We start from the raw sequence: 26,268 nt of genomic DNA, 5'->3' as shown, positions 1-26,268 counted from the left end.
CTCGGACTCAGTTTCTAATATTGTTGGTAGTTCATTTCAAACTTTTGATTTCACTTCGATTTGGTAACATTTGTGCTTAGATGCAGAAATAAGGTGGAATTATTGCTACATATTAACATTCGTGTGGAGTTGAGTTCAGGGCTGGTTAACGCGCTGTTTTTGGGTGTTTAAGCTTCCTGTCTGCGTGTCCACATCCTGTCTGATGTGGGATCTGTCCAGCAGCTTCCTGTCTGAACGTACCGATTACGGCTTTAATTTCAGCTCCATCCTTTTATCGAGCATCTATCTGTCCTCGTGGTTCTCTGTAACTCGTTCTGTCACGCCCTCTACCTGCTTCTACCTGTGTGTCCGTCTCAGTTTCTGTCTGCGGCTCGTCTGCCACAGGTTGTGTGTGGACAGCTGAGCTGGAGCCTGTTCACCATCTGTAGATCAACATGTTTTTGATTCTGCTGATCTGATCCAGAACATCACATCTTACTGTCTGCTGCTCAACATGCCTGCACTGGCTACACAGGCACAAACACGTCAGACACACCAGTACACGCGTCAGACCCACCAGTACACGCGTCAGACCCACCAGTACACGCGTCAGACCCACCAGTACACGCGTCAGACACACCAGTACACGCGTCAGACCCACCAGTACACGCGTCAGACCCACCAGTACACGCGTCAGACCCACCAGTACACGCGTCAGACCCACCAGTACACGCGTCAGACCCACCAGTACACGCGTCAGACACACCAGTACACACAAGCAGGTTGGGAACATATTACAATAGAACCAGTTTAACACCAGGACAAGTTCAGCCAGTTTAGCCTGGCATCGATGAGCAGAATCAATAGAACCTAAAATAAGTACCGACTCTGATAGTCGTCATGGTAATGCCGGTTCTCTGTGTTTCTATCAGACAACTGTCACGTTAACAACAGCGGAGGAGACTCGACTAGAATCCAACAGTTGATTGAGTGTCCGCGTGAGTACCAGCATCCATTCCTGCTGCATCCCAAACTTTCCTCATTATTTCCTTTGTTTTCTTCCCTACGGAAGCCGATAAATGCCAGGAGAAACAAACGACTGACTGAGCGATTAAAAATCATTAAAAATATAATGCATGTCTAATTCCAAGAATAGTAAGATCAGATCCTGGATTTTCCTGGTTTAAAGTTCCTTTTGTACTTTTCCATTCCTAACGTGACCTTCAGACTGACACAGAGTTAGAAAGCAGCGTTTTAACCTGAGACTCATATTTATATCTGTACAGTTGGATGTAGACTCACCATCTGAGAGTCTGTGATGCTTAAAGGAAACTTAGATTTCCAACACAGCTTTCTGTGTGAATTCCTGAGAAAGGTTGTGGAAGCAGACAGAAGAGAACTGACAAAGTTGATGGTGAAGAACCAGGACCCTCCTGAGGCTGACGTTCAGATTCATGTTTCGTGGCGGCGGGAGAGTGATGAGATCGGTTTAGAGCTCAGTGACGTCTGACTGAAGCTTGCGGTGCTCGGTGGCTGTGATTCCCTCAGCCGTCTGTTATATGATGAGCAGATCTTTTCCCTGCATGCTGCTTTTGTGGCTTTTCACTGAAGTATTTCACTCATCATTTAACTTTTCGCTCGTCCCTCTTTTAGTTTGTTGTTGTCACATCACTGGAAGAAAGTTTGCTTTTGGTCACACGCTGATCACACCTGAGGAAACGCTGATGAGCCAATCATCATCCTGCACAGGAGCTTTGATTGGTGACTGCTTTTACCATCAGCCCATTAAAGCGGTTCTGGTGCAGTACGTGACGTATAAATGGAGCACGGGACTTCGGATGAAGCTGGTTTGAGATCAGCTGGAGTTGATTGAGCTGAGGCTCGTTGATTTTTACATTTTTAGTTTAACGTTTGTGAGCAGCTGATAGCAGCAGGTAGCTGAGCTCTAGATTAGATCACAGGTTTCTGTTCTGTTTCCTGAACTTCCACAGAGTCACTTTAATTTTTACGTACCTACTTATATTGATATAAGTAGGACATCACTGAAGTGCTGATCGATAACTTCATGCTGTGAGCTGCCTCAGTCCATGCTTTTGTCCCTCATCTGTTACTCCTCTTCTACACTGAGACACAAACCCCTCTGAGTATAAGTACACAGGAATAATCACAGTAGAAGTACTTCTTCTGTTACGTCTGTCAGTTGAAGCTCAGCTAAATAAGTTCAGAAGCTTTAAATGATTAAACTCTGATTAATCTGCTCAGTGTGAGAAGTCTGAGATAAAACTGAAGTTTACGTAGACTCATCGCTGGTACCGACAGCCTCTGATCCAGCTGAGGGCTGACGGCACTGCTGGAGCAGATGTTAAAGTGCAGACGGGTTCAGACTGATTCCTTCGTTCTCTCCACAGCCGTGAAGCAGCTGAAGGAGACGGTCAGCTCTTCAATCCACAAACTGGCCAACTTTGATGGTGAGTAACTAAACGTGCAGCGGGAGCAATCATGAGGAAGCTTTTACGCATTTATTCATTTTTAAAACCCTGAACTGAAAACGTGGTCCTGATGTTTCTGTGATGTTTGCTGTTGTGGAAGTGATGGACGCCCACTTACAGAACAACCAGACGGCCGAAGACGACCTCCTGACCAGCCCCGATCGCCTCAAAGGTACAGCACGCACCTGAGTCAGAAATCTGTTTGTAACTGTTCAAGTTTAGTTTGGAAATGTTCCATATTAACTGAGTTTGAGTTTCACAGTCAGTTTTAGACTCCGTCTTACAATAATACAGTATTTTTATTTGTTTTTTTGGCCTTTTACGGCTTTATCTGATAGTTTGCAGTGAAGAGAGACAGGAAGGTGGGAGCAGAGAGATAGTTGGGACTCGAACCTGCGCCGCCACACGGCCTACACGGCTGTCCGAGCACACTCTGAGCCATCCTGGCAGACATGAAAAATATTTGTAAGGGACAAAATTCAGGAAAATCAGTTTTCCCAAAATGACAAAAACTAAAAACATTTCCTGTTTTTTCATTTTTGGTAGTTTTAGAAGTTCAAAAAATATTTTTTTTTCAGTATTCTAGTTTTGATTTAGTTTTAATTCATCTTAATAATCTTGGCCCCACACACACACACTGAAGCAGGGTGTGTGTCTGTGTGTGTGTGTGTATATATTTGATGCTTTGTGTATGAATACCCCCCCACCCCCTGGTTGTGACATAAATCACGAGCTTTGTGTCACAGCCGGCTCTTCGGCTGCTGTGAGCAGTGGGAGATGAGGCAAGATGCTAACTTAGCAAATGCTAATATTTAGTTACTTATCAAAACATAACTAAATGAAAACAACTGATGTTGGTCAGCTGTGTGGTGTGATGTAAGCATGGATGAGTGGCAGAGTCTGTGGACGCAAAATGAGCCCAAACACCAGGTTCCCGGTGTTTAAGCTCTTTTCACATTTGATTTAAGTGGAAGAAGTTTAAATCTGCGTGTCCCAGCTGCTTATTGTAGTTTATTGTGTGTGTGTGTGTGTGTGTGTGTGTCCCCACAGGGAATCAGATGGACGCCAAAGAGTCAGACATGTCCGACACTCTGAGTCCGAGCAAAGACCGCAGCAGTGACGACACGTCCGGTCAGCGAAACACTCGTGTTCATCTGTTTGTCTCATTTTGATTCTTTCATGTTTTATCAGTTTTTATTTGTTTCATTTTAACATCTGTTTGAAGTGTATTAGTTACTTAGTCAAAATGCTGTTATGCATTATTTTAAATCAATTGTAGTCTCCAGCTGTTTGTCACATCAGGATATTTTAAACAGCTGGATTTTAGATTTAGGCATTTTAAATGTGCGTGCATGTGTTTCACAGATGGAAACATGAACGACCAGGAGCTGAATGAACCGCAGAACAGAGTAGCTCTGCTCAAAGGTAACTGTGCCCGCTCACCTGTGATAATAAGGTTTCAATAATGCGTTTAGCTGATGAGGCCCGTTCAGTTGTTTTGGTCCGTTTTCCACTTCAGTGTCTGTGTCCACAGCACAAAAACACTATAAAGGTGGATGAAGTGAAGCCTGAGGGCTAGCAGAGGGCGCTGTCTGGGGCAAAAAATGAGTCCAGCTATTTTAAATATGAGGAAATGGGCCTTGTCTCCGTTCTGTGAGCTCAGTTTCCTGAAGAGTTTGTGGTCTCTGCTACCCTAAAGTAATGTAGTAAGATCTACATTAACCAGAAAGGAGGATTTAGGGCAGAGCTGTCTTTGTTATTGGAACATTATTGTAATGGTCGGATCCTCCCCTCCACCACACAGGTACATGCTTCACATTCACTTCACAAGGACGGAGAATCAGCAGCTGTTAGCTCCACTTACATTTACTTATGTGTAATACACAAACGTCTGCATAACAGGTCTATTTTGGCACGTAGTCAAACCCCCAAAAGGCCCAGTAGACTGATCCTGGTTGTTACTGATCAGCTATTTATTTATTATATTTATTCACAATTAAACCGTGAACAATATGTTTGTTTTAATGATGCTCGACAGGCGCACGTCAATCTGTAGACCATGAAACTGCTGTTGTACGTATTAAGAGTATTTTATATATATTAAATACACTGTGTGTGTGTGTGTGTGTGTGTGTGTGTGTGTGCGCGCAGCTGAGCTGCATCGGGCCGGTCTCGAGCCTGGAGACACGGAGCAGGTCATCCACCATCTCCACAGAGAGCTTCTGGAGGCCCAGGAATTAGCCAACACCGGCAAGCAGAAATGTCTGGAGCTCCAAGGTAACATGAAGGTGTTTTCACATGTTTAACATACACGCTGTGGATAAATCATAACTGCGGTTACTGTTCCTCATCTCAGTGGATGCTGAATGGTGTGAAAGTTGCCTTCTGCAATGTTACCTTATAATATTGAGATTATCTAAGATTACAGCCGTTGCTCTGCTGAAGTGTAACAAATATGTCTCTGGTGGTACGATAGGACAGTATAAGAGAACAGTGGCGTAAACGTGGTGACCGTGTGAGTCTGTGTTTGCAGCTCTGTTGGAGGAGGAGAGGAGGAGTAACTCCCAGCTGACTGAGGAGTCGACCAAACAGATCCAGTACCTGCAGAGTGAGTGAGCACAGAGAACGGTGTACCACAGCTTTGTGTGTCGGCTTTTATCGGTCACGTCTCACTTCCTCTGTGTGTGTGACTGTTTGTAGCTCAGCTTGGGAAGCTGCAGGCTGACATGGAGGCACTGAGGGAGCAGAGGGAGAGCACCATCTGCAGCACCCGAGACGAGCTTTACTCTGCTCAGGAGGAGGTACCGCTTCACCTGCTGCTGCCAGTTCTTCCTCATAACTCTTCCTCACACAGTCAGACTGCTTTCCCACCTTAAACTCCACTCGGTTCCCCTTGAGCCTCTCTTGGCTAATGTGTAACGTGTCAGCTTCTAAAGGTTGAAATTATAATTAAGGTCTTAAAAAACTATGAAGTGTTTATATTACTCTTAAATCTTGTAAATTTTGGAATATCTTGTTCATTTTCTAAATGTAAATGATTTATTCACAATGTTAAAGCATCTTTATAACACCTATCAATAATTAATGGGGTTTAATTTGGAAAGTGAGATTTTAAAGCCGTTCAGTTTCCAGGTCACAGAGCAGGAGAGCAGATGGTTCGTTTCCCAAAGACTCTGATACCAACCACAGGAGCCGCTCTGGGGGGGGGGGGGGGGGGGGGGGTCAAGGCACTTCAATAAAAGCATCATATACCGTCTGCTGCAGGGACTTTTGCACAGTTAAATAGCTGCATATCCAACTGGTAGTCATGTTTATATAAACAAAAACTGTATTAATCAGAATTCGTTTAGATGTTTAAAATGGTTCAGGTGCCACAGACTCTGCGACTCCTTTATTTTTACCCAGCAAGCATTGCTGTCTGTCACTTTGCGGTAAACTGCAGTCATGTGACAAAGATCTACGGTTTGTGTTTCTGCCATAAGATCCTCGTCCTGCGACACGCCATGGAAGCGGCCACGGCGGAGCGGGAGCGTGAGATCGCCGCCCTGCAGGCAGACCTGACCGGCGTGCGCTCCGAGCTGGAACACTGGAGGAACACGGCCACCAAATACGAGGAGGAGATCGCCCGGCTGCAGGAGGCCTTCACGCAGCAGCAGCAGACCGCTGCCAGCCAGCTGCAGGGTGAGCGCTCCTCCACGTTTGTGTGAGGCCGTCTGTTCACGTGTTTGATTGGGTGCTAATCCTGTCCTCGCCCCCTCAGCGGACTGCGCTGCGTTGCAGCATCGGTGTTCGTGTTTGCAGCAGGACTGTGACGGCCTGAGAGCTGAGCGGAAAACGCTCACAGAAAAGCTGCACTGCCTGGAGGCTGAGCTGAGCAGGTACACACACTGCTTTAAGTCCTTTATTTACTTCTTTCACTGTCCTGTAATGTTGCTAAAGTTAGCCAAAAATCACATTGCATTATTCACTCAAAAAGCCCCACACAGGCTCAGACCGCTGGAATGTGGCGTGACTAAATATCCAATGAAACCTGTGTTCAAGCTGAATCTCAGGCTGAGAGGCCTGAAACCTGGAACATATCAAACTTTGTTAGGTGGACCTTAAAGTCTTTTGACAGCCGTGATCGAGTTGATGAGATCTGGCTCAGGACGGCTCTCGGGAGCAGCGCCAGGTTCACGGATCAGGTTTGGAGTTTGGACTCAGCATTAAAGGACGGGCTGAGGGTGAGACTGACGGGAGGAAACGTGCTGTCCAGCTGATTCAGGCAGAGGAGGACGAGGAGACGACAGCTGACTGACAGCTCCTGCTCGAGCTGTTCTCCGCCGGGAGAAAACGTTGCTGCGTTCTCACCAGAAACAAGTCCTCAGCAGGATTTTATCGGAGCTTCAGCTGCATTTTTACTAGTCTACAATAACCTGTGCTGAAATGTATGCACCTTTTAAAGCTCAGTCGAATATGTGGCTGAGCCAACGGTGTCTGAATTTAGTGCCAGTAATTAGAAAGCTTTAAACTAAAGTTGAGCAGAGATTTTCTTCTTTACAGTAAAACCTCTGCTCTCCAGTACAGACATGTTGCTGTGTTACCTGAATCAGGTGACTTTGAGGATTTCTCAGAGTAAATACGACCTCTGCTAAAGGAGACAAAGTAAACTCTCACTGATGAGAGTCAGATTTAGCTGTGTGTGGATCTGTGTCTGCACACTTTTATACAAACAATAAGGCAAAGTGTTTGTTTTTTTTTAAATATCCATGACATTTTTACAGCATTTGAATGAAGGGTACTTTATTGATCCCACAATGGGGAAATTACAGTTAACAGAACACCCATCCAAGAAGACAAACAAACAAACATGGGGAGATAGGTGAACTGTGGCCATGCTCCCACTTATATGCCATTTATATAAACAAGCTAAGAAATCACAGCATAAAGAACCAGTCCTCAGATCAGGGTGTTTGCTGTCAATAAAAGAAGTCCAGTCAGCACAAAATTTTCCAGTTCATAATGCATTGGTAAGATGGATGAGGTCAGTCGGTGCATAGACGCACCCAGGACTCAGCAGAACAAAACACCCATAGTCTATTTTTGATGGATGGAGCACCAAGCTGCAAACGGCAGATAAGTGGGACAGGAAGATAGACACAGGAAGCACGGACAGTGTGGTCACGTTTCAAAATAAAACACTCCTGTTTACCAGAAATGATGGTAATTACACTTTCCTACTATTTGATGCCTGAAAAAGCGGATATTCTTAATGTGGTCATCTCAGGAACACAGCCTTGCCTGTAAATGCAGAAACCCCGACCACTTGCTGTTCACACCTTCTGTTTATAAGGGGCAACCAATCAGAAGAAAGCTGGTTTAAAGGTGAAAGAGCTTAAACAGCTGGTTGGAAATAAGTCTGACAAGTCTCCTGTAAGGAGTCCTTGGAGAGCTTCTAACATTGTTGGGGAGTGTAGCTGAGTGATTACTGACTAAACATTTGCTTTGTGTTTTCAGCACCAGGGAGCAAAGTCTGGCTCTCAGCAGCAGTCTGGAGTCTCTGGAGAAGAGGGAGGAGGTTTTGCAGGGCAAACTGGGTTCTCTGGAGAATCAGCACCTGCAGGACGCAAGCAGGCTAAAGAGCCAGCTGGACCAGGCCCAGGCCCGCACACACACACTGCAGAAAGAGGTACGCGCACAGGTTTGGATTTAAAAATAACGCATCTGAAGCCAGGTGAAGAACAGCAGAACAAATAGAAAAGAGCTGAAAAATAAAAGTTGGAAATGGATCAGTGAGGCTGCTCTGATGAAGTCCAGAGAGATCTGGGTCAGTGAGAACACGAGTAAAGGTGGTTCAGAGACGTTTGTGGCAGCAAAGTGGGGAATAAAATTAATAAATGCGCCAAAATCTCCAAACAGCAGGTGTTTGTCAGCTAGTTGTATAAATAGTCGTATGAAGTTGTATAAATAGTCCAGGGTTCAGTGACTCAGTCAAAGTAGCTCATGAGCTTTTGTAAATGTGCTGTTTGGCAGATTCTCCATCATCTGTTAAGCAGGACTTATTATTCCTTTCTAGCAGTTTTTCTTTCTAATGTCAAAAGTAAAGAGATATCCCAAATAGTTTAACAATCCCTGGTGTGTGTGTGTGTGTGTGTGTGTGTGTGTGTGTGCGTGCGTGCGTGCGTGCGTGCGTGCGTGTGTGTGTGTGTGTGCGCATGTGTGTGTGTGTGTGTGTGTGTGTGTGTGTGTGTGTGTGTGTGTGTGTGTGTGCGCGCGCGTGTGTGTGTGTGTGTAGTATGAAGACACACAATCCCAGCTGTCGGACCTCCGTCAGCGCTACGAGAGAACGGAGAAGGAGAAGCTGAACATCCATCAGGAGCTGGAGCAGTGCAGGAGCAGCCTGAAGCTGCTGCAGGACAAGTCCAGCTCTGTGAGTACACACACACACACTTCCTTCCTGATAAAGACTGTGTTTGGACTGTTTATTTTTGTTTTCTCAGCTTTAAGTTTTACCATAACTTATTTTTGCTTTAAGTTTTTTTATGCAGGTAAAGCTGCATTTTTAAACTCGTGCAGCATTTCCAGATCACAGCCTGCCATCATAACTGCTTATTTGCTAATTCAGGCCATAGAAATGTGTCACAGCAGCAGTGCTGTCTGAGTCCTGACAAAGAGGACTGCTAACATCCTCTGTAGTGGAAGTAAATGTGTTAATGATATCTAATAATCACTGGTGAGGTAATAAAAATAACATTTAAATAGTGATTAAAGCAGATTCATGCAGCTGCGTTAACACAGTCACAGCACTTATGTATTAAAAACACTCTTCGAGCCGAGGTGATGACCTCGTTGTCTCTCCTGCTTTATGTCCTGTTCTGATAAATAACCCGATGAATAACAAATCTAGGAGTAACAAATCAGTGAGGCGGAGCAGCCTCCTCTTCTGTACCCCCTCCTTCTCTTCTTCCTCCCCTCCTCTTCCCTCAGCTCTTCGTGCTCCTCCTTCATCTGTTGGTGTGATAGCAAATATTCATCTTGTTCTTCGGGGTTTGTTGCAGCTGAGCCTTACACATCAGAGTCCCTGGGCCCAAATCAGCGTACTTTTAAGAAGAAATTTCTAAAGGCTGATTCCTCTTCATTACAGCATCGTAGTTTTGTCTCTTTAGTTTTGTTGGTAATAATAATTTTGCAGAATCAGAGATCTGGGAATTCGAAGGCTTCACTGGAAAATCTGTGGGATTCCACTCGTGTTTTATTTATTCTGATACGAAAGCAGTTAAGTTAGCTAATGTAAAGTAGGCTACAAATAGGCTAAATCCGTCATTGCTGTATGTAAACAGAGTCAGCTGATTTGCTCCTCTCCCACTTTTATTAGCCTTGCTAATGAGAGTTGCAGAGGGGTGTGCCTGTGCAACACCCAAAGACTCTCGGAGTGCACAGTTTTTGGGTGTTGCATGGACTAAACTGCTAGTTATCCATACCTGGAAAGATATATAACATAAATGGGGGCTTGTCCGAGATCTTTTGGACTCTTTTGTGGAGACTATTTTTTTTTTTTTTTTTTTTTTTTTAGGTGAGTGAAGGTTTGATTGAGGTGTATATGTTACTTTGTCTTTATGCTAAAAGTGGGCACAGTTAGCCATTAGTATTATAGCAGACAGGGCTCATGTGTAGTAGGACTACATGACTCAAGTGACTCAAGATTAAATTGTACTGAATCACCACCTGTGGTTCTGACAGTTTTCCAGATGGAAACCCTAAAGTTTGATCAGGTTTCAGCTCAGCAGATTAAAAGGAAACTCCAGATTAGATGGGCTCATTTAGAAGAGTAGGCGCTAAACGTGGTTTTGTAAAAGCTCATCAGGGTTAAAGACCAGCTTCCCCCCCAGTGTGCTCAGCTTCAGCTGGAGCCAGATGAGGTGTTATGGTTGGATCGATGTCACCAGCACCCAAAAGTCACAGAGCTGTGTTCACCTGGAGATTTGAACTCTATTTTAAGACTCAGTGAATATAATTTGATGCAGCAGCATCCTTTTGTCTTTGCCTTGGAGCCTGGGAATTCAAAAGAGAACAGATTGATTTTTCATTTTTAGACCTGAACTCCAATAATACTTAATAACCTTAATGGAGGCAAATTAAGTTATGACAGCTTAATGTGGAGATGCAGTAAATAAACCTTCCACAACAAACTATCAAGAGAACTCAGAGAAACAACTGCTAAGCGTTTATGTCCATAACCTCTCTGTATTGTGTTGAAGAGATGTCATTAAACTTGAACTGGGGCTGGTCTGTCCTCTCACCTAATTCCAGTTACCACCACATGGTGGTGCAGCAAGTGACTGTAAGCTTTAATACCAGGTGATATTAAAGTTACCCATTAGTCGAGGGCTTAAAATAAAGGTTAAAAGTAAAAGAACAGCAGCATCTGAGAACATTTAAAATGTTGCCCCCGGTGGTGAAAGGTAAAATTGCAGAAGGGACAGAAGTGAGCTTTGGTAGACAAAAGTAGCTGCAGTTCATTTCACTGCGTTCCCAGATCTCATCACCAACTGTATGAGTAGCACTGCTAATGATGGAGCAAGTGAGATCAGGTTATAGTGAACTGAATTAGCATTCATGACTGTGTAAAAGTTTCACCTGGAGCAACATGTCCGCTCCGCTCCTCCCTTCGAGTGTTTCTGTTAGCGTTCCCTGTGTTTGTCGTGCTGTAAAGATCTGATCTCCACCCGCTGCCCTCCGTCAGCGGGTGGAGATCAGATCCTGCTGCAGGAAAGTGTTGCTGGTGACGGATGGCTGCTGCTCCACGGTGTTTGCTGAATGTGGCTGTTGAATGTGTGGATATGTTGGTGCTGCTTCGTAGAAAACGGCTGATTGGATACAAACCCTTCTTCCTATAAACCCCCCCCCCCCCCCCCCCCCCCCCCCCTCTCTCTCCCCCTCCCCGCCCCACTGTAGCTGCTCCATCCTCCATGTTGGTTTTGGTTGATTTGCTGGCTGATTTCTTCTTATCCCTCTCCCCTTCCAACCCCTCTCCCCTCTAGCCATCCATATTGCAGCCTGTCCAAGCCATATTCATGGGCCTTGTCCTGGCTCTGCTCTACTGGTGTTTCGGCCAGTTATGGTAGAAAGGTACACACCGACATGACATCAGTCTGTCTGTCTCTCTGCCATCCTGTCTGTCTCTGCTGCATCCATCTGTCCATCATCACCGGAAGGAAACGTGTCAGAGGTGAAAGGGTCGTTCTGATATGATGAATTCAGGGTCACGGTTTTCAGCTGGAAATCTGAAATGCTGAAACAGAAAAGAAGCCTTGCTCTCAAACAGACGTTTCCTCAGTGAGAAATTCTTATTTTTGAAAAATAAGAAGCCCGTCATCACCGTTGACCATCAGAGCTCCCATTAAAAACCTGGCCCAGCACATAAAGATCATAGTTTCGTTCATGAAGTCTGAGAAGCTTTGCATGATTTACATTTTTCTTACTGGGCTGTTGTGCAATGCCCCCTTTAATCCAACTGTATTCTAATTGGCTGCCCCTCATAAGGACAAAACAGCAAGTAGGTGGAGCCTCTGGATGACTGTAACAGTGTAGGCATCCTGTAGGAGGTGAGGAAGCTTTGGAGCTCAGTCTCCCCTTCCAGAGAAGGCGGCTAATGAGCATCCAGATGTTTCTGCCGTCTTTCATCCTTTATGAGTGTTAATGGCTCAGGAGGAGGAGGATGTGGTGCAGCGATGTCCCACAAAGATAACCCAACTGTTAACCCTAAACTGATCAGCAGAACGACCTCTTCACCTCCCAAACTTCCGTTTCAGACCGAGGATCTTCATCTTCATCATCATCGTGGTGTTCGGTCCTCGTCTTTTGGTTTGAGAGACTCTAACTGCATGGCTGTTGGTCTCGTTTCTGCCTCTGCTCTGCTGCAGCAAACACTTCCCTCTGCTCTTTAAAGGGATGGGCTCCCTCCATTTAAAGGGAGGCTTATACATACGCTTCGTGCTCTTCACAGCGGCGGTGGTTGACCCGTCACAGCAGGAAAAAACGGTTAAATTACAAACGGTAAACGAGGCTAAAGACTGGATATAAAAGAGGGATGCAGCTTCCAGGCCTGTAAAGTAAAGCTGTTGTTAAAATGCATTAAACCTGCATTCTTTCCAGTGACCAGCAGGGGGAGACTCCTTTGGCTGTCATTTTTTTTTTGGCTTTGAAAATGACCCTTGAGCTCATGTGATCTGTGACCTCAGTAAACACCTTCCTGATTGATATATGGTCTCAGTCGCTAGTTTTATTAAATAGATAATCATGTTTATTTTGTGAATTATAGAAAGATTAGGGGATGATAAAACAGGGCGCGGCTAATTGGTGATTGACAGGCCACCATCTGAGTATGCAGTGTCGCTCGGTGTTTCAGTCACACCAACCCTCGCTCATCACGTGTGGTTTCCAAACACCAAAGAGGCGACTGCAAAAACCAGACTTAAAAAAACACAAGGGTGTGGCATCCACCTTATATATACAGTCTGTGGTGGCATGTGGTTAATTGAGTGAGTATGACATCAGGACCTTCACTGAGTGGGATGCAGCCATTGGTTCTTTTTTAGCCATGACGTGCTCAGAGCGGTCTGAAAAGGATAAAAACGTTTGTTTTAAACGATATAATCGTGTTTTCAGCGGCTAATCTGCGTTTTTGTTTTTTGTTTTTTTAAGGCTCAGACAAAACTGGTTCCACATGGTTGACAGAGAGAGATCAGTTTATTAGGCTGATTTTAATCTATATTTAAGTTCATTAAAAGAACAACACTAACGATGTGTCTGAATTACAGGACGTGAACTGTTAGAAGCAGCTGAGCGCCGGGGTTGCATCACTCTCACAGTGTGGGATCATTTTTTTTAATTGTGCGTCTCACGCACGGCTGTAGGAACAGCAGGTTTCTGTCTGCCGTCTGCAGCACTGGAGCAAACGCTCGCCTCACCTGCACCTGTTTCAGGCTTCAGCTTTAACGAGGCTGTCCTACACTGAACACGGTACCTGAACGCCTCCTGTGCTCAGTGTTCATCTCTGAGATGGTGTAGGTGTGAGGTTAGAGATGCTTCACCCTGACTTTAGGAGAAGAGATGACAGGGTTCAAAGGTCACGCTTCAGTTTCCCTTTAAAGATCCGGGCTCCAGTCCGACCCTTTTCCCTCTCCTCTTGCTCTCCGTCAGGATTTCATTGCTTCGTTTTTAGTTTTATGTAATTGTTTTTTTCTCCCAGCTTCTTTCTGCAGGGTTTGTTTTTAATTTCATGCATTCATTTCTTTGTTTCCTGCATCCAGCTGCTGCTCAGCTTCACTTATTTTCATGGTTTTCTTTTTTCTGCAGCCGCTCATACTTTTATTTTCTGCAGCATCTCCATCGTGTCCATCGTCCCGTGTTGTGTTTGCTGCTTGTTTGTTCAGGAATGTCAGACCAGTGTTCCCAGTTATTCGAGGGGAAACTGGTCTCTAACGTTTCTGTTTTTCTGCTCCGGTAACTTCATTTATTTTGCTGTTTCTGTTTTTATTGCTTTTCTCTGGCTGCCCTGAAGTCCCAAAAGATGATATTTTCTCTGAGTGATGATGGTTCATACCTGCAGAGAGCTGGAGGAACGCTCACAAACACTCACGGCAGGAACGTTGGTTCTATAAAAGCACAGATTATTTAAGCCTTCACTGCACATAATCGAGGATGAAGTTTTACTTCAAAAAGCTGTTTCAGCTGCTGTCAGAGGGACTGCCTGATTGATCCCACAGACTGATTATAAAAGGTGGATGCAGCCATCATGATGCCTCCCGCTGTTCTGTGGTCTCCACATTTGAAGCCTCCGCGATAATAAAATGCTGGATGTTTGCTGGACACGTAAACGCTGTAAAAGGCAGAAAGCCGGTGAACAGGTGAAGTTTAGCAGAAGGTCGTGTCTCGCCCGTCAGTCGAGCAGCCGCAGCCCGAAATCTGGACGAGTTATTTCAGTAAAAACAGGAAAGTGTCAGAGGTCAGACCTTTTTTTGCAGCGGGCTGGGAACATGTTTGTTTTTGCTGTAAAGTTGGGCGGGACGGACTCACTGATGGGTCCAGTCATAATTCATGTGCACAGTTCTTTATGAGCAATGACGCTCTTCATTCTTGCGTCCGATCAGATGAATCTTTGCCCCAGAAAGAAATAATATCATCTTTTGGACTGAAACGGCTTCGTTCCCTCTGCTCCTCCTCTTCATCTTTCTCCTCTTTCCTTCTGTCTCCGTCCAGTTTAGCTCGTAAGGTTCAAACTAACTTTATTCACACCTTCTCATCGTCTCTCCAACAGAGCGGCTGGAGCTCCTGGATGCCGGTCGTCGCAGTGATGGTCGCCGTGACGGCCGCCGTCCTCTACCCCAACCTCTCCAAGAGCAGCTCCACCTAGGACACGCAAACACAAGCAAACACACACACACGGAGCGCGGCGAGGAGAGCGTCACGGCTTTACCTGTATAAAGTTTAATTGTACATAATTGTAGAGGGAATATAAAGGTTGTGGTTTCTACAGAGGACTCAGAAGCTTCTTGGTTTCTTTTTTATTTTTTGGTTCATTTTTCTGTGGCAGGGAGTTTTGTTCTTATTCTCACTCTCAGCTCTGGTGGGGGCTCTTTTTTTTTTTTTTTTTTTTTTTTTTTTTTCCCCCCCTTGGTTTTCGTCTCTGCTGATTTCCCGGTAACACAACATTCTGCCACAGGCGGAGCTTCCACACACACACACAAACCCTACCTGATGTGGCGCTCGTCTCGGTTCCACCGTTAACAGACGGGTGGAGGCCAACGTGGCGTTTCCAGCAGCTTCGGGGGGCTCACTGATGGGTCAGAATCTGTTTGACCTTTAACCCGAGAACAGACAGTGTGATGGCTTTAATTTTCCTCTCTGAATCCTTCAGACCAGCTTCCTGCTGGTCCAGATCAGATCCAGATCAGGAGCTGCTCCTCTTTTTGATAATCCCATTTTACAGAAACTGATCTGAGATCATCCTCGATTAACACGAATAAACTGAGAAAACATTTATTTACACACACACACACACACACACAGGTTTGTGTGTGAGTTTACAAACGCACACAAAGGTTTAATTTTTATGTCCAAATAGAAATAAAACACTTTATATCCTCTAAGGATTTTGGACCGGACACGTCCTTGGTGGCTACAGTTTCCAAACAGTAACTAACTGGTGATGATATCCTGACCCGTGCTGGACTTAAAGCCAGGGGGAGTCGGCCCCTCCCTCTTCCCGTGTCCCACCGAAGCCGAGACAAACGGGGATGGAACCAGGCGCAGAGATGCCCTCAGCGTTCACCCAGCTCTGAACACTGAGGGGTCACAGTCGTTGAACCTTGGCTGGTTTCTACCAGTCTCAGAGTGTCGTGTAAACCATGATTGGTGCCCTGAACGGGTGCTATCACTCCGGGTCAGAGCGGACCTGGGAGTAATGACTCCACATTCCCCACAACCTCAGACATCCCCGTCCGAGGCCGGATGCAGTCTTACGTCGTACTCAGGACGTTGGCGGAAGTGAGTGACCGTCCTGAGAGCGCCTCCTGTGGAACAAAGGAGGTGGTGCGCTCGGCGGTTTTCCTGCAAACATCGTTACTGATGGATTAGTTTGAGCTGCTGGTCTTTGGCACCATTTTACTCCAACTTTGTCAAGTTGGCTCTTTTCTTTCCCACAGGTAGTTTGCATGTGTGTCTCCTGTTTCTTTGTGTCCAGGTAGATGTTAGTCTGTTGAGGCTTTCAGCCTTAAACACACTCGCTCAGTCTGCAGCACCTCCATGGCGTCAGGCTCGAGCAGGTCTGAGTTTGAACAATCAGCAAAGTCAGAGCACAAACGAAGCACAAATGCTCGGCGGCCCGTCATGGCGAACCCGAGGCTGCTGGGAGGAAGCTCCGCTTGGTCTGCGGTCACTCGGCCATGTTGGATGTCTAACGTGGCGTTTTTTTCTCTGTGGGTTTTTTTCCTTTGGGGGAAGTTTGGGGGTCTAGGTTGAAACTTGAAGCCAAAATATTAAAATAAAGTCAGATTTATTTTATGTGGGGGTTCCTTTTTTCCATGTTGGGGGCACAGAGAAAAGGGGTCAAAGTGCCTCTGATGTAACTAACACCACAGTTTGTGTATGTGTGCAGACACACACACACACTCACACACTCTTGGTTTGATGGTCTGAGGCCTGAACGGTGAGAAGTCAGAGAGGGAAGCTGCTCGCTGGCGAATGACCAGACTCTCCAAAATAGGTTCATCAAGAAAAGAGCAGCTTTTTCTGAACACGAGTCAAATATGAAAGGAATTCTTTTTTACCGGCTGAGTCTGGGTGGATAAAGCTGGTGTCTGCACCTCAGCTCTGCTTTTATTCTTGGACTCTACTATAGATTCGCACAAGTCACAGTAGAAAGAAGTCACGAGCCATCAGGCCTCTGCAGAAGTGTTCTGACATGTCAGTGTGTGTGTGTGTGTCGTTCACAGTCTGAACTCTTGAGCTGCGGTCGTCATCGTTCGTGTACTCTGTCTCGTCTCCGTGTTTAAAAAGAACTAAAATAAAAAGACAACGAACAAATACTCCTGATGTTTAAAGAGAAAAACACTACAGAACAGAGATGTAAGATAAAATGTTATCGGATGATCTGCTACTAGACTTATTTTGTTAAACTGTGTAGAGATATGAGAGGAGCTACGTAGAGGATATGAGGAGGATGTATTGAATATGCAGAGCGACGTTTGGATTAAAGTTGTAGCAAGCTGACCCACCAACCCTGTTTCCTGTCTCTTTATTCACACACAGATGAGCTCAGTCTGCATTCAAATATATAAATACTCCAGAGGATGCTGAATATTCCCATCCTGCTTGTAAACGGCTTCTGCATGCTTTTATTTTGAAATGGAAGCAGCAAGAAGGGCATTGAAGTGATCAGTTTGGATCAGAGGACAATGTTTCTACTGTGACAGCTCACATTACAAACTGCATCAGAGTATCGAGTTAAAGGACTCGTGAAATGGGACAGGGCTGGACTGGTAATCGGGCGTACCGGGCATTTGCCCGGTGGGCCGACAGTCCTCGGGCCGATGCTGTTGGATTTTTTTTTTTCTAAGAGACCGGCCCACAATTTAGAGGGGGCGGCCCATTGGCCCATCTTTAACAGAGACAGTGGACAGAACCAATCAGGATATAGGATGAAAGCGGCCCCACCCTTTCTCTGCTGGTGCTCTGTGACTCCCGTTTCAGTGATGAGCGCGTGTGAGGAGAGAGAACATGGAGAAACCGAAGCGACAAAAAGGGGGTGAAGCGAATTTACGTGAAGTGAAGAGTGTCGCTGTAGATGCTACAAAATGTGCAAAGATCACAGACATGTTCGCTGCTGTAGCCTCCACATCCTCTGTAACAGCAATGCTCCAGCAACAGCAGCTGTAGGAAGAGCGAGCCAGAGGCATAGGCGACATATGTGGCTGACCACCAGGGGCCCCCTGACCACCAGGGGCCCCCCAAGCTCATCCACATTTGTCATGAAATTTTTTTGGTTTGTTTTAATTTTTTACAAATGTCCTAAAAGAAAGAAGAGACTATTCTAACTGTCCAGATTTGTACACTTGTAACAACAGTAATTTAATGAGTAGGCTACACTCTGTCCCAGACTGATGCTGAAAAGCTAATTCGTGCATTTATTACTTCTAGGGTGGACTCTTCTATGGACCCAGCTCCCAGCTTGGATTCAGGAGACAGACACCCTCTCTATTTTTAAGATTAGGATGACTGTTGGGTTTATTCTGTAATTATTGTGGGGTCTTTACCTTTCAGTATAAAGTGCCTTGAGGCATCTGTTTGGTGTGAGTTGGTGCTGTATAAATACAATTGAATTGAAAAGGCTGAAACAGTAATGCATCCTAAAAAAAATAATCAACTTTAAGCCTCCAGCATTAATAACGGTTAAGTTCAGGGGACAATGAAGTGGTATGAAGGGGGCCTCAAATCAAATCTTGCTTAGGGCCCCTCTGCTGTAGGTGGAGACAGCAGCAGCAGGGAGAGGAGCAGCCAGAGATGCAGGCTTTGGAAACCGAGGGACAGAGTGAGCGGGAAAGTGTAGTATGTACGAAGCAGAGGCGATTGCTCTAAGACTGCAAGGGAAGCTTAGCTTCCCCTAAAATGTCAAAAAATAAGTGATCAAACATATACTGTTGTGTGTACATGTCATTGACTAAATATGCGCTACAACGCGCTCAACTTTTGTTCAGAATCAGCTTCTTATCACTGGTAACGACGCGGCTTTCCTCTCTCTTATTCCCGCAGCTTCACAGTGCTTTAAACAGTGTGGACGCTGAGCGTCCGCAGAGTTCAATAGCAAAGCAGAGAGTGCAGCGAAACGAGACGAGTCATTGGATAAATGCTGGGCTTTGTCCCGCCCATCGGACGCTCAGCGTCTCTGGGGGTCTATGGGGCAGTGGGCTGGCCTCGGCTGGCTCAGCTTCTGCATGATGATTGGATGATCTGTCTGAGGCTGAATCCCTTTTTGATTGACAGCGAAATGAGCGAATCAGCGATCTTTTGGTGTAAACGTCCATGGGAGCATTTTTAAATTTTCATTCTGTTCTGAGTTGAACCGGAGACTTTCCTAACCCTCTTAGCGGCATTTTCTTTGTTAAAAACGACTAGCGACAAATCGAGCTTCTATTTCTGGTGGTTTTTTGTAGCTGCTTGTGTTTAGAGACTGACTTCTGTCACTCTTTCTTACTTCTATCGCAGTTTCTGTCCAGCGGGTGCTGCTGAGCCCCTCCACCGTCACAAAGCACTCACAGGCGGACACACTGAACACTAGCCTCGCGCCAGTCCCAGCTAGCAAGCTAGCTAGGTAGCAAGCTGCACATAATGGCAGACAGTTTGAATGTTGTGGACCGGAGTTGGACAGTGCAATGCCTCAGGTGTACAAACCATTGTCATTAGTGGCAACGATTGGAGCTACATCTGCAGGTGTAGAGAGGAGCTTCTCCTGTTTAAAGCGGCTCAAGTCTTACACCCACAACACCATGGGCCAAGGCCGTTTAAGCAGCCTACCTCTGCTGGCCATTGAGAGGACACTAGTCAAGTCCCTGGAAAAGAGGCCTTGTTGGTAGACAGGGTCACAGATCATTTTCTTGAAAAGGAACGGAGGGTAGAATAAATAAGCCGACACATTTTACGATGTAGGCTGAAATTGAGCTTCCCCTCCTTGAAAGACCAGCATCCACCACTGGTACGAAGGCAGTAACGTTAGGATAATACAGGGACTTTGAGGTGATGGAGGTAACGTTAGCTCTGTTACATGAGAATGATGAGCAATGGCGATTGATTAATATCAGTATTTATTGGTATTTGCATACTTCCCAAAATCTGTCAGCCACGGTACCTTAATCTGATAAAATAGCACAAGGTCAAGGCCGAGAAGTGTTGGCTGAGCAGCAAGTGTCCATCATAGCATTTTAGATATTTAGGTTAAAGGTATGTTGAAAGGCTGCACAGTAGTTTGAATTTGTAGCCTCTATGCTGGTTAAACATGTTAACATGTTAAAAAAGCACTAAATGCAAAATAAAAGATTAAAAAAAAAGCTAAATATGTAAAAGCTTTGCAATTTAAGCATTACTAAACTAAGTGTAAAAAAAAGCATAAAAGTATTATTAGCAAAAGGTATGCCCACACTGAATAAGAGTAAGACAGTGTCAAATGCTTTTAAGACATAGTTGTGAGCTGGTGTAAGCCAAAAATGCCAGGGCTGATTTTTTGCCCCAGTCCAGCCCTGAATGAGGATGTGCAGAGATGATGGAGGAGCGCAGTTTTAGGTTTGAATTTCAAATGAGAAACTAAAATGTTTGAAGATGAAGGCTGCGTTTCTTTGATCCATTAGATTAAATGTCACAGCTCAAAGACTCTGAACACCTTCATGTATGAAAAGTTTTGTTACATTAAACCTTATTACCCTTTTTGCGTTTGCATCCAGAACTCACAATTGGTCAGTTTCACTCAGCGGGTGAGCAGGTACGACACATGGCCTGGGTTTGAGTCAGAACTGTTTGGGACATGTGGAAAGAATCAGAGAGGAGCAGCCAATCACTGAGGATGGAAAACGGAACGAGACTCAACCTTCGAAGGGCCCCCCCTCATACCACTTCCTTGTCCCCTGAGCCTAACTTTTATTAATGCTGAAGGGTTGAGGTTGAATATCAATTTTTTTTGGGATGCATCACTGTTTCACTCATGTGCATAAGCCCACTGTAAAACTGTGTCATGTCCATGACAATGAGGAGGGTGGAACAAATACCAATGCAAGCCAGATCCAATTTAGAGGACATAGGCTTTTAAGGAAATATGTAATTTAGGGTGTTTGACCTGCTTTTAGACATGATGGACTGTTTTCATTCAGATCAGGACCCTACAACACCGGGCAGAAAGCGTTCCCTCTGAGGCAGAAGGGAAACAATAGGAACACACACATATTAAGAAAGCCCTCAAAACATGCGGTTACCCCAACTGGGCTTTCATCAAATCAGCCAAGATGCACAGGAATGAAGGCCAAACACAAACTAGAGAGAATAGGAAGGACAAGAGGAACAACTTTGTCCTCCCTTATGTGTCAGGCCTGTCAGAGAAACTCAGAAGAATTTTCTCCAAGAATGACATCCCAGAATACTTCAAACCAAGTCACACCCTAAGACAAAAACTGGTCCATCCCAAGGACAAACCCGCCAAACACAAGATCAGCAACGTAGTGTCTGCTCTCCAGGGCAGTGAAGAGTGCTCGGACCTCTACACCGGAGAAACCAAACAGCCTCTTCACAAACGATGGCACAACATAGAAGAGCCACCTTGACAGGACAAGACTCAGCTGTATGTCTGCATCTGAGGGTCAAAGGTCACTCTTTTGAGGATGCCAATGTTCACATTTTGGACAGGGAAGACAGATGGTTTGAAAGAGGAGTAAAAGAAGCATCTGTGTCTACTGTAAACAACCATCATTGAACAGAGGAGGTGGATTACGTCACCAGCTTTCCCCCGCTTACAGTGCTGTCCTGAGCTCCCTCCCCAGACGTCTCAGCCCCCATTCACACCTTTGTTCCAGTGACCTCAATAGGCCACAGGAAACAATGGAGCGGAGTCCTAAGTTGGTTTGATCTGAAACCACTGATTGAAATGACCCACGCCTCCTTTCACACCTGGGCACATGTGTTTACGCACATGAACAATAGAGGGTCATAACCACCTCCAGGAGACCACGCCCACAGGGGTTTAAATACCGGGGTCTCTCCACCTTTGGTTGAGAACTGAAGAAGCCTTTTGGATGAGAGGAGGAACGTCTTCAAGAAATAAAAAAAAGTCCAGTCGCCTTTTTTTCAAGCTCCAGAGACTATTCCTGACTTCATGCCATTACCCATAATTCATAGCGGAAACCGGTAGTTTACTTCCATTTGCACTGCTGTTTACGGTTGCAGGCTTACACAAAATGTTCATTGAAACATTTTGACACTGCAGTTTCTTTTACCTGGCCTAAATGGTACCACATCGGAGGTGGATACATTGCAAGGATGTTTTAAAAAGCAGCGAGGTAACAGTGCCTCACCCGTCACTTGTGTAAATGACATGAAATTATGGCCTGAAGTCAGCTACATCCACATTATCAGTTACCATGTTTTTTTCCGAAGGTGTTGATGGAATCACGTAATTATAAGAGCACCAGATTACCTTCAAAGCAATAAAATCAATAAAGTAATGCTTAACAAACAAGGCGAGGTTGTTTTTGAAGGAATTTAAAATAATATGAAGAGTGAGTGTGTGTGCTGTTTGCTGTTTAAGCCTTTAGGTTTCTGCGTGTTCGTTTCATCGAACAGGAATGACAAAACAACAGAATAAGGAGTCCAATTATTAAATTTAATAAAGCCATTTCCAAACAGTTTACAGATTAATCCGGGTCAGAACTGCATACCATACTCGTGTGAGATGGCATGAAGTACTGGCCCTTTCTAATTCAAGTTACAGTCTTGATTACATCATTTACAAAACAGAATGTGGAAAACAGATGATTTCAACAACAGGGTGACCTCGAAGTCTCCATTTCTATCATTGTTTAGTCTCCATCAGTGTGGCTCATTGTACAGTCAGAACACAAAGTTCACAGAACATTATAAGCTTCTGTATTTTTAATCAGTTAAGTTATTTTCCAGACAAATTTCTCAGGGAAGTAAACGTACGTAAGTAAATGTATGTAGCATATATCATATTCCAACATTTTCCTTAAAGCAGCTGTAGAGCCGAGCAAGAGCATCGGCCAAGCTAAGCGCTTAGCATGGGTGGAGCGGTGGAGACAGTCAGCTGTTCCTGAATCGCTGATTAGGGAAATCATGTAGTGATACTGCAGCTATTCTGTGGAAGGTAAATCACTGATCTGGATATCAGAGTGTTCAGATCACTGAAACAGAAACACTGGACTGGCCGAAGGCTGTGATCGAGGAGACACGCAGCTGTCATCTTGCTAACTGCTACGTGTTTACATGAAGGCAGGCATTGTTTAAGCTTTGTGTAGGCTGTATGCTGTAGTGTCACACTATAAATAAAATAACGTAAACAAATAAGAGGCTGTACATTAAAGGAAAACTTAAAACATAAGGAAAAATACAGTAATAGGATGTGCAACTGGGTAGTATAATTAGGGGAATAAGGAACAAATTTACAGAATAAAATATTGTGAAAAAAAATGTACAGACTGATGTAGTGACAACCGACAACAGCACAAGTTGAACCCGAGCTCATGTTCCAACTAATAAAGCACAAAGTAACCGAATTTTGTCATTAACTCTGGCTGACTTTGGGTAACCGGAAGTGTAAAACCGTACAGCGGAAGTAGCACTCTGTCAAAAAAACCTGTGGATACTTAGCTTGGCTTGTAGCTGGTAACTAGCTTGCTCGTCTACTGTAGGTCAGCTCAGCGAAGAGGAGAGATGCAGTGGAACTTTATTCCCTTACAGGAAGCGAGGACAGCGAACAGTGCTATACCAACATTTCAGTCATAACTGAGCCAAAACTCTTGTTGGGGCTGCAGCATCTGGCAATCAGGCATAACTTACTTTCCATCGCCACCTAACACACTTTTTCCCTCGCGCTCCACTCCCGCGCTAACCCGCAGACACACAAACAGGGGGCGGAGAAAGTGGGTGGTCTCTCTTAGCCTACAACACACAACCTGTGGCTTGAAATACATTACCCATAAGGCTACAGTCTTAAAGGGGAAGGCTCTGCCTGTAACACTGAAAACTATGACGCGCTGCTTCACGTCTACGCGCGCTCCTGATTTTCATTCATGCGCGTTCACGTGTGGATTCCTTCGAGTCGCGCTTCTGCGCGCGCGTTCTTGTTTAGTTTCAGATAAAAAAGCGGCCGAAAATCCTTTGAAGGTTCTAATGTCTGTGATCGTGATCGCTGATGACGTCACAAAACAGAAGGCATACATTGGATGTCTGACACTCAGCACTTCAGAAAAACAAGATAGAAACGCAGGAGCTCAAACTTGAGAATGTCAACAATGAAAAAACACGAAGCTAAAATTACAACCGTGGTCACAGCAGAGGACTTCTTACCAGCTTTTAATGGCTATTTTGAGAAGCTCTCTGAATTACAGTGGAGCATGATAAAAGATGGTGTTTGGGACTCAGATGCTAAAGCACTTCTGGCTGATCTGATTTCTGAAATCATTCAGATCGCCGCTGCCAAAAACATGAGAATTGTTCTGCCTCTGATTCAAAGCCAGACGATCAGGGGAGAAAGCCCAGAAGATGTAATGGAGAACATAAATACATCTCTTGGAGACTCTGTCTCAGACAGCATTGCCAGCTCTCTCAATGTCCTGAAACAGACATGTAAGAGCGCTCAAAAGCTGACGCAGATGATTGAGGAGGAGGTCACGGAGAAGGTCAACGCGGCCATCTCTCTGCTCACACAGAGCCCCAATTTGCCATCAGACCCTTCTATCTACGTCAATGGAAGAGTAAGCAACATAAAGAAACTGCGTCGCATGGTTTCGTCTGCTGCCTCGTGCCTGAGAAGGTATATACGTCGGCTTGAGCGCTGCTGCATGGGAAGGGAAGATCATTCAAGCTCCAGTGATGAAAGCACAACATCCATCACCACAGTGAAATCAGCCACCAGTAAGGTTTCTTCAATTCTCACAAAATGGATTAAACACACAGATATCACAGGGGATGATACTCCTGATGGTGTGGAAGAAGGCATGGACATGGGGCTCACAGACAAAGCAGCAGCAGTGGAGAAACATGAAGAAAGCGAGGAGTTCACACACACCGAGGGACGAGCGGAAAACATCCACGATCCAATCTCGGCAGAAAAGGCTGCATCAGAATTAGTGGAAATAGCATTTGAAAAACAGGAGTCCAGTGATGCATCTTGCTCACCCAAACACGCCTCTGACAGGAGTTTAATGATCAGTAAAGTGAGAGACTTCTTCACCTCAAATTTACCATCTACAGGCTTAGCCAAACAAAATGTCCGCGAAAAACTGTTTTTCATGTTTGCGGAAAAACAGTTTGAAAAAATGAGAAAAGGGTTGAAAAGAAAACTTAGGTTAAACAGGAAATATTTGATTTCTCTGTTAAACATGGCCAAACCCCCCCAGGATGACAGACAGACCCCCCCTGAGAGTAGTGATTTAAGCCTCCCAGGATCAGTGCCTCAAACTCCTCGTCCTGAGTCTTCTACGTCCTCCCGTACTTCTATACAGACGCCAGCCCCGGAGAGCACAGGTAAACGTTGTTCTCCTTTCAACTTTGACACCATCAAGTCATATGTTATCAATTTGTATAACAAACTGACAAAGAAAGAAGAACATTGCATTGGTCCCGATGATCTGGAAAACACTGGAAATAGCGTGGAACTCAGGAATATTACGAGGGAACTGACGGACAAAATATTTGATCTTCTAACGGTCAACGACAAATATGAAAAACCGGTGCCTGTGATGGGAAGATCTCTCTCAGAATCTGTGATCTCCAGGACTCCAGTAGACGGCTCACGGCGCCGGTTTTCACATGAAGTCCTCTATGTTCTCATAGAAGACTTAGTAGAAAAGTACGTGCAGAAGATTGTCCTCTGGCTGGAGAATAAAGAGTTAGATCAAACTATTCAAGCTGATCTAGTCTCTGGGGCACTAGGAGACATCCGGGACCTTATTGGAACAGCCCCGACCCCAGCAGATGCTTTGTCAGATGCTTTGGAACAAAGTGGCAGAGAATCTGCAGCATCCTGCCCTTCAAGGCCAGCATCTGCTTTGAGTACAGCAGAGCAGAGCATCTGTCTGGAAGAAAGCTCTGCTACATCCACAGCCCAGTCACAGCCCAGGATCAGCTTATCGCCGGAAAAAAGCTCTGCTAGGTCCAGACGCTCTGCATCACCATTGAGGTCCGAGAGCCCGTCTCTGGAAGAAAGCTCTGCTAGGTCCAGACGCTCTGCATCACCATTGAGGTCCGAGAGCATGTCTCTGGAAGAAAGCTCTGCTAGGTCCAGATGCTCTGCATCACCATTGAGGTCCGAGAGCCCGTCTCTGGAAGAAAGCTCTGCTAGGTCCAGACGCTCTGCATCACCATTGAGGTCCGAGAGCATGTCTGTGGAAGAAAGCTCTGCTAGGTCCAGACGCTCTGCATCACCATTAAGGTCTGAGGGCACGTCTCTGGAAGAAAGCTCTGCTAGGTCCAGACGCTCTGCATCACCATTGAGGTCCGAGAGCCCGTCTCTGGAAGAAAGCTCTGCTAGGTCCAGACGCTCTGC

At 45.2% G+C, this 26,268-nt stretch overlaps 1 protein-coding gene across 9 annotated transcripts in view; it reads left to right on the top strand.

Annotated features, from left to right (window-relative positions):
• Positions 1–16,506, top strand: part of slmapa (sarcolemma associated protein a) — a 67,586-nt gene extending 51,080 nt beyond the window's left edge. For 4 of the 9 annotated variants that reach the window (XM_030729272.1, XM_030729275.1, XM_030729270.1 and 1 more), the window contains 13 exons: positions 912–977; positions 2,388–2,447; positions 2,569–2,640; positions 3,519–3,599; positions 3,834–3,893; positions 4,620–4,745; positions 5,002–5,076; positions 5,169–5,269; positions 5,951–6,149; positions 6,229–6,346; positions 7,965–8,136; positions 8,743–8,877; positions 14,767–16,506. In XM_030729272.1, coding sequence (XP_030585132.1) covers positions 912–977; positions 2,388–2,447; positions 2,569–2,640; positions 3,519–3,599; positions 3,834–3,893; positions 4,620–4,745; positions 5,002–5,076; positions 5,169–5,269; positions 5,951–6,149; positions 6,229–6,346; positions 7,965–8,136; positions 8,743–8,877; positions 14,767–14,862 — 1,361 coding nt within the window. In that variant the 3' untranslated portion in view covers positions 14,863–16,506. Of the gene's footprint in view, positions 1–911; positions 978–2,387; positions 2,448–2,568; positions 2,641–3,518; positions 3,600–3,833; positions 3,894–4,619; positions 4,746–5,001; positions 5,077–5,168; positions 5,270–5,950; positions 6,150–6,228; positions 6,347–7,964; positions 8,137–8,742; positions 8,878–11,488; positions 11,577–14,766 lie in introns of all 9 variants that reach the window. The other 5 variants (XM_030729278.1, XM_030729276.1, XM_030729274.1 and 2 more) reach the window with 3 other exon arrangements.
• Positions 16,507–26,268: the final 9,762 nt, after the last annotated feature.

The sequence above is a fragment of the Archocentrus centrarchus genome, chromosome 5 (genome assembly GCF_007364275.1).
Source record: "Archocentrus centrarchus isolate MPI-CPG fArcCen1 chromosome 5, fArcCen1, whole genome shotgun sequence".
Taxonomy (NCBI): Eukaryota; Metazoa; Chordata; class Actinopteri; order Cichliformes; family Cichlidae; genus Archocentrus; species Archocentrus centrarchus.
Note: the sequence above shows the minus strand (reverse complement) of the source record. Positions and strands in the feature narration are given on the sequence as shown.